The sequence below is a fragment of the Phytophthora sojae genome (assembly GCF_000149755.1).
Source record: "Phytophthora sojae unplaced genomic scaffold PHYSOscaffold_1, whole genome shotgun sequence".
NCBI classification, from domain to species: Eukaryota; Oomycota; class Peronosporomycetes; order Peronosporales; family Peronosporaceae; genus Phytophthora; species Phytophthora sojae.
Window position 1 is genome coordinate 3,824,640 of NW_009258115.1, and position 6,926 is coordinate 3,831,565.

Genomic DNA, 6,926 nt, shown 5'->3' on the forward strand with positions numbered 1-6,926 from the left:
CTTGTCGGCGCTGGCGACCGTGCGGAAACGCGTGCGAGCGAGCAGCTCAATGAAGCCGCGAGAGAACTGGTCGACCAGGCGAGCTGCGGTGCGAGGAGACGAACGCGACGCTCGGAGCTGCGTGCGATGCGAAGGAGGCGACCCCGTCGGTGGCTGGATCGGATGTGGGCAGTACGTGTCGAAATGGTCGGTCGATCAATGGTGGCGATAGGATGAACGCGCTCGCGTTGCGTGTGGCAGCGTGCGTAGGTGGTGCGTTTGGTGTTTGTGTTTGTGTTTGTGTTTGTTTGTTGTTGGTCTTGATTGTGTGTTTGTTGGTGGCGATGGTGTTCAGCCTTCCCATATAGTCTAGGCGGTTAGGATAGCTGGCTCTCACCCAGCAGACCCGGGTTCGAGTCCCGGTGTGGGAACATCTTTTGCTCTTCTTTGCTGCTTCTCCACTCTTCTTTTCGCCGCTTTGGGCGTTCGTCACAGTCTCGGTGCCGTGCTGACCCGCTGCTACATCCCATCCACGGATCCAACCATGCTCGCACGACCAGGAGGTACTCGAGTCTGTCCGGCCATTGGTCGGCGCGTGCAGGCCTACTTGTCGGCGCTGGCCACCGTGCGGAAACGCGTGCGAGCGAGCAGCTCAATGAAGCCGCGAGAGAGCTGGTCGACCAGGCGAGCTGCGGTGCGAGGAGACGAACGCGACGCTCGGAGCTGCGTGCGATGCGAAGGAGGCGACCCCGTCGGTGGCTGGATCGGATGTGGGCAGTACGTGTCGAAATGGTCGGTCGATCAATGGTGGCGATAGGATGAACGCGCTCGCGTTGCGTGTGGCAGCGTGCGTAGGTGGTGCGTTTGGTGTTTGTGTTTGTGTTTGTGTTTGTTTGTTGTTGGTCTTGATTGTGTGTTTGTTGGTGGCGATGGTGTTCAGCCTTCCCATATAGTCTAGGCGGTTAGGATAGCTGGCTCTCACCCAGCAGACCCGGGTTCGAGTCCCGGTGTGGGAACATCTTTTGCTCTTCTTTGCTGCTTCTCCACTCTTCTTTTCGCCGCTTTGGGCGTTCGTCACAGTCTCGGTGCCGTGCTGACCCGCTGCTACATCCCATCCACGGATCCAACCATGCTCGCACGACCAGGAGGTACTCGAGTCTGTCCGGCCATTGGTCGGCGCGTGCAGGCCTACTTGTCGGCGCTGGCCACCGTGCGGAAACGCGTGCGAGCGAGCAGCTCAATGAAGCCGCGAGAGAGCTGGTCGACCAGGCGAGCTGCGGTGCGAGGAGACGAACGCGACGCTCGGAGCTGCGTGCGATGCGAAGGAGGCGACCCCGTCGGTGGCTGGATCGGATGTGGGCAGTACGTGTCGAAATGGTCGGTCGATCAATGGTGGCGATAGGATGAACGCGCTCGCGTTGCGTGTGGCAGCGTGCGTAGGTGGTGCGTTTGGTGTTTGTGTTTGTGTTTGTGTTTGTTTGTTGTTGGTCTTGATTGTGTGTTTGTTGGTGGCGATGGTGTTCAGCCTTCCCATATAGTCTAGGCGGTTAGGATAGCTGGCTCTCACCCAGCAGACCCGGGTTCGAGTCCCGGTGTGGGAACATCTTTTGCTCTTCTTTGCTGCTTCTCCACTCTTCTTTTCGCCGCTTTGGGCGTTCGTCACAGTCTCGGTGCCGTGCTGACCCGCTGCTACATCCCATCCACGGATCCAACCATGCTCGCACGACAAGGAGGTACTCGAGTCTGTCCGGCCATTGGTCGGCGCGTGCAGGCCTACTTGTCGGCGCTGGCCACCGTGCGGAAACGCGTGCGAGCGAGCAGCTCAATGAAGCCGCGAGAGAGCTGGTCGACCAGGCGAGCTGCGGTGCGAGCAGACGAACGCGACGCTCGGAGCTGCGTGCGATGCGAAGGAGGCGACCCCGTCGGTGGCTGGATCGGATGTGGGCAGTACGTGTCGAAATGGTCGGTCGATCAATGGTGGCGATAGGATGAACGCGCTCGCGTTGCGTGTGGCAGCGTGCGTAGGTGGTGCGTTTGGTGTTTGTGTTTGTTTGTTGTTGGTCTTGATTGTGTGTTTGTTGGTGGCGATGGTGTTCAGCCTTCCCATATAGTCTAGGCGGTTAGGATAGCTGGCTCTCACCCAGCAGACCCGGGTCGAGTCCCGGTGTGGGAACATCTTTTGCTCTTCTTTGCTGCTTCTCCACTCTTGTTTTCGCCGCTTTGGGGGTCGTCACAGTCTCGGTGCCGTGCTGACCCGCTGCTACATCCCATCCACGGATCCAACCATGCTCGCACGACCAGGAGGTACTCGAGTCTGTCCGGCCATTGGTCGGCGCGTGCAGGCCTACTTGTCGGCGCTGGCCACCGTGCGGAAACGCGTGCGAGCGAGCAGCTCAATGAAGCCGCGAGAGAGCTGGTCGACCAGGCGAGCTGCGGTGCGAGCAGACGAACGCGACGCTCGGAGCTGCGTGCGATGCGAAGGAGGCGACCCCGTCGGTGGCTGGATCGGATGTGGGCAGTACGTGTCGAAATGGTCGGTCGATCAATGGTGGCGATAGGATGAACGCGCTCGCGTTGCGTGTGGCAGCGTGCGTAGGTGGTGCGTTTGGTGTTTGTGTTTGTGTTTGTTTGTTGTTGGTCTTGATTGTGTGTTTGTTGGTGGCGATGGTGTTCAGCCTTCCCATATAGTCTAGGCGGTTAGGATAGCTGGCTCTCACCCAGCAGACCCGGGTCGAGTCCCGGTGTGGGAACATCTTTTGCTCTTCTTTGCTGCTTCTCCACTCTTCTTTTCGCCGCTTTGGGCGTTCGTCACAGTCTCGGTGCCGTGCTGACCCGCTGCTACATCCCATCCACGGATCCAACCATGCTCGCACGACCAGGAGGTACTCGAGTCTGTCCGGCCATTGGTCGGCGCGTGCAGGCCTACTTGTCGGCGCTGGCCACCGTGCGGAAACGCGTGCGAGCGAGCAGCTCAATGAAGCCGCGAGAGAGCTGGTCGACCAGGCGAGCTGCGGTGCGAGCAGACGAACGCGACGCTCGGAGCTGCGTGCGATGCGAAGGAGGCGACCCCGTCGGTGGCTGGATCGGATGTGGGCAGTACGTGTCGAAATGGTCGGTCGATCAATGGTGGCGATAGGATGAACGCGCTCGCGTTGCGTGTGGCAGCGTGCGTAGGTGGTGCGTTTGGTGTTTGTGTTTGTTTGTTGTTGGTCTTGATTGTGTGTTTGTTGGTGGCGATGGTGTTCAGCCTTCCCATATAGTCTAGGCGGTTAGGATAGCTGGCTCTCACCCAGCAGACCCGGGTTCGAGTCCCGGTGTGGGAACATCTTTTGCTCTTCTTTGCTGCTTCTCCACTCTTCTTTTCGCCGCTTTGGGCGTTCGTCACAGTCTCGGTGCCGTGCTGACCCGCTGCTACATCCCATCCACGGATCCAACCATGCTCGCACGACCAGGAGGTACTCGAGTCTGTCCGGCCATTGGTCGGCGCGTGCAGGCCTACTTGTCGGCGCTGGCCACCGTGCGGAAACGCGAGCGAGCAGCTCAATGAAGCCGCGAGAGAGCTGGTCGACCAGGCGAGCTGCGGTGCGAGCAGACGAACGCGACGCTCGGAGCTGCGTGCGATGCGAAGGAGGCGACCCCGTCGGTGGCTGGATCGGATGTGGGCAGTACGTGTCGAAATGGTCGGTCGATCAATGGTGGCGATAGGATGAACGCGCTCGCGTTGCGTGTGGCAGCGTGCGTAGGTGGTGCGTTTGGTGTTTGTGTTTGTGTTTGTGTTTGTTTGTTGTTGGTCTTGATTGTGTGTTTGTTGGTGGCGATGGTGTTCAGCCTTCCCATATAGTCTAGGCGGTTAGGATAGCTGGCTCTCACCCAGCAGACCCGGGTCGAGTCCCGGTGTGGGAACATCTTTTGCTCTTCTTTGCTGCTTCTCCACTCTTCTTTTCGCCGCTTTGGGCGTTCGTCACAGTCTCGGTGCCGTGCTGACCCGCTGCTACATCCCATCCACGGATCCAACCATGCTCGCACGACCAGGAGGTACTCGAGTCTGTCCGGCCATTGGTCGGCGCGTGCAGGCCTACTTGTCGGCGCTGGCCACCGTGCGGAAACGCGTGCGAGCGAGCAGCTCAATGAAGCCGCGAGAGAGCTGGTCGACCAGGCGAGCTGCGGTGCGAGCAGACGAACGCGACGCTCGGAGCTGCGTGCGATGCGAAGGAGGCGACCCCGTCGGTGGCTGGATCGGATGTGGGCAGTACGTGTCGAAATGGTCGGTCGATCAATGGTGGCGATAGGATGAACGCGCTCGCGTTGCGTGTGGCAGCGTGCGTAGGTGGTGCGTTTGGTGTTTGTGTTTGTTTGTTGTTGGTCTTGATTGTGTGTTTGTTGGTGGCGATGGTGTTCAGCCTTCCCATATAGTCTAGGCGGTTAGGATAGCTGGCTCTCACCCAGCAGACCCGGGTTCGAGTCCCGGTGTGGGAACATCTTTTGCTCTTCTTTGCTGCTTCTCCACTCTTGTTTTCGCCGCTTTGGGGGTCGTCACAGTCTCGGTGCCGTGCTGACCCGCTGCTACATCCCATCCACGGATCCAACCATGCTCGCACGACCAGGAGGTACTCGAGTCTGTCCGGCCATTGGTCGGCGCGTGCAGGCCTACTTGTCGGCGCTGGCCACCGTGCGGAAACGCGTGCGAGCGAGCAGCTCAATGAAGCCGCGAGAGAGCTGGTCGACCAGGCGAGCTGCGGTGCGAGCAGACGAACGCGACGCTCGGAGCTGCGTGCGATGCGAAGGAGGCGACCCCGTCGGTGGCTGGATCGGATGTGGGCAGTACGTGTCGAAATGGTCGGTCGATCAATGGTGGCGATAGGATGAACGCGCTCGCGTTGCGTGTGGCAGCGTGCGTAGGTGGTGCGTTTGGTGTTTGTGTTTGTGTTTGTTTGTTTGTTGTTGGTCTTGATTGTGTGTTTGTTGGGGGCGATGGTGTTCAGCCTTCCCATATAGTCTAGGCGGTTAGGATAGCTGGCTCTCACCCAGCAGACCCGGGTTCGAGTCCCGGTGTGGGAACATCTTTTGCTCTTCTTTGCTGCTTCTCCACTCTTGTTTTCGCCGCTTTGGGCGTTCGTCACAGTCTCGGTGCCGTGCTGACCCGCTGCTACATCCCATCCACGGATCCAACCATGCTCGCACGACCAGGAGGTACTCGAGTCTGTCCGGCCATTGGTCGGCGCGTGCAGGCCTACTTGTCGGCGCTGGCCACCGTGCGGAAACGCGTGCGAGCGAGCAGCTCAATGAAGCCGCGAGAGAGCTGGTCGACCAGGCGAGCTGCGGTGCGAGCAGACGAACGCGACGCTCGGAGCTGCGTGCGATGCGAAGGAGGCGACCCGATCGGTGGCTGGATCGGATGTGGGCAGTACGTGTCGAAATGGTCGGTCGATCAATGGTGGCGATAGGATGAACGCGCTCGCGTTGCGTGTGGCAGCGTGCGTAGGTGGTGCGTTTGGTGTTTGTGTTTGTGTTTGTTTGTTGTTGGTCTTGATTGTGTGTTTGTTGGTGGCGATGGTGTTCAGCCTTCCCATATAGTCTAGGCGGTTAGGATAGCTGGCTCTCACCCAGCAGACCCGGTTCGAGTCCCGGTGTGGGAACATCTTTTGCTCTTCTTTGCTGCTTCTCCACTCTTCTTTTCGCCGCTTTGGGCGTTCGTCACAGTCTCGGTGCCGTGCTGACCCGCTGCTACATCCCATCCACGGATCCAACCATGCTCGCACGACCAGGAGGTACTCGAGTCTGTCCGGCCATTGGTCGGCGCGTGCAGGCCTACTTGTCGGCGCTGGCGACCGTGCGGAAACGCGTGCGAGCGAGCAGCTCAATGAAGCCGCGAGAGAGCTGGTCGACCAGGCGAGCTGCGGTGCGAGCAGACGAATGCGACGCTCGGAGCTGCGTGCAATGCGAAGGAGGCGACCCCGTCGGTGGCTGGATCGGATGTGGGCAGTACGTGTCGAAATGGTCGGTCGATCAATGGTGGCGATAGGATGAACGCGCTCGCGTTGCGTGTGGCAGCGTGCGTAGGTGGTGCGTTTGGTGTTTGTGTTTGTTTGTTGTTGGTCTTGATTGTGTGTTTGTTGGTGGCGATGGTGTTCAGCCTTCCCATATAGTCTAGGCGGTTAGGATAGCTGGCTCTCACCCAGCAGACCCGGGTTCGAGTCCCGGTGTGGGAACATCTTTTGCTCTTCTTTGCTGCTTCTCCATTCTTCTTTTCGCCGCTTTGGGCATTCGTCACAGTCTCGGTGCCGTGCTGACCCGCTGCTACATCCCATCCACGGATCCAGCCATGATAATCGCTCCCATTGGTTGGCGTGGATACCTTGTGTAATCTCTGTCGGCTCGTTTGTCTTCGACGGAACGGCACTCCACCAAACGTAAATGTAGCCTTGAAAAAGTGCAGGAGTGCACGTTTACTCACTTCTACTAAGCACTATTCGTAACCTTCCCTTCACACACCCAGTCAATACAAAATCATGGAGGCGACTACCTATTGAGTCAGAATATAGCATCTTTTGCCACTGTCTACAGCAGGCGATAGTCCTTAGACTGCTCTTACAGGACAAAATTTTAGCACAAACATAGAATATTACCGATTCGTATACAATATTGCCTATTCGTCCTAATCTAGGACAAGTTTACCTCACATGGGGTGGGTGGGATGGGGGGCAACAGTCAACCCAAACAAATATCAAGTCACCTTTAATACCTTTTCGAGCTCCCAAGTACCAAATCCACCACGGCAAAACATGATTTACTCGTCCTTTCTAGAATAAATCTAAGTGGGGTGTTCCTAGTAAATCAGGATAATACCGATTCACATCACTGCACTGCCCCCTAATGAACGAGCTGGGTTGTTGATAAGCTGCTGCATCTTAAGCGTCGTGCTTCATGCCCCGGGACTTCGTGACCGA

At 58.3% G+C, this 6,926-nt stretch overlaps 1 protein-coding gene and 11 non-coding genes across 12 annotated transcripts; all 12 read left to right on the forward strand.

Moving 5' to 3' along the window:
* The first annotated feature begins 337 nt into the window (after window positions 1-337).
* PHYSODRAFT_t60 lies at window positions 338-410 on the forward strand. Its single transcript has one exon. It is a non-coding gene; the product is annotated as a tRNA-Glu (tRNA).
* Window positions 411-523: 113 nt separating this feature from the next.
* On the forward strand, window positions 524-6,039 carry PHYSODRAFT_321365 (hypothetical protein; the record flags this gene model as incomplete). The annotated part of the gene is made up of 21 exons (XM_009516551.1): window positions 524-604; window positions 681-826; window positions 1,060-1,189; window positions 1,266-1,411; window positions 1,645-1,774; window positions 1,854-1,996; window positions 2,216-2,345; window positions 2,425-2,567; window positions 2,794-2,923; window positions 3,003-3,145; window positions 3,367-3,496; window positions 3,572-3,714; window positions 3,947-4,076; window positions 4,156-4,298; window positions 4,519-4,648; window positions 4,728-4,870; window positions 5,102-5,231; window positions 5,311-5,453; window positions 5,680-5,809; window positions 5,889-5,954; window positions 6,031-6,039. 21 exons carry the CDS (start codon window positions 524-526, stop codon window positions 6,037-6,039), a joined length of 2,619 nt encoding a protein of 872 aa, XP_009514846.1.
* On the forward strand, window positions 923-995 carry PHYSODRAFT_t61. Its single transcript has one exon. It is a non-coding gene; the product is annotated as a tRNA-Glu (tRNA).
* On the forward strand, window positions 1,508-1,580 carry PHYSODRAFT_t62. The gene has a single exon. It is a non-coding gene; the product is annotated as a tRNA-Glu (tRNA).
* PHYSODRAFT_t63 lies at window positions 2,081-2,152 on the forward strand. The gene has a single exon. It is a non-coding gene; the product is annotated as a tRNA-Glu (tRNA).
* On the forward strand, window positions 2,658-2,729 carry PHYSODRAFT_t64. The gene has a single exon. It is a non-coding gene; the product is annotated as a tRNA-Glu (tRNA).
* PHYSODRAFT_t65 lies at window positions 3,230-3,302 on the forward strand. The gene has a single exon. It is a non-coding gene; the product is annotated as a tRNA-Glu (tRNA).
* Window positions 3,811-3,882, forward strand: PHYSODRAFT_t66. Its single transcript has one exon. It is a non-coding gene; the product is annotated as a tRNA-Glu (tRNA).
* On the forward strand, window positions 4,383-4,455 carry PHYSODRAFT_t67. Its single transcript has one exon. It is a non-coding gene; the product is annotated as a tRNA-Glu (tRNA).
* Window positions 4,965-5,037, forward strand: PHYSODRAFT_t68. The gene has a single exon. It is a non-coding gene; the product is annotated as a tRNA-Glu (tRNA).
* On the forward strand, window positions 5,544-5,615 carry PHYSODRAFT_t69. The gene has a single exon. It is a non-coding gene; the product is annotated as a tRNA-Glu (tRNA).
* Window positions 6,040-6,115: 76 nt separating the features above from the next.
* Window positions 6,116-6,188, forward strand: PHYSODRAFT_t70. The gene has a single exon. It is a non-coding gene; the product is annotated as a tRNA-Glu (tRNA).
* Window positions 6,189-6,926: the final 738 nt, after the last annotated feature.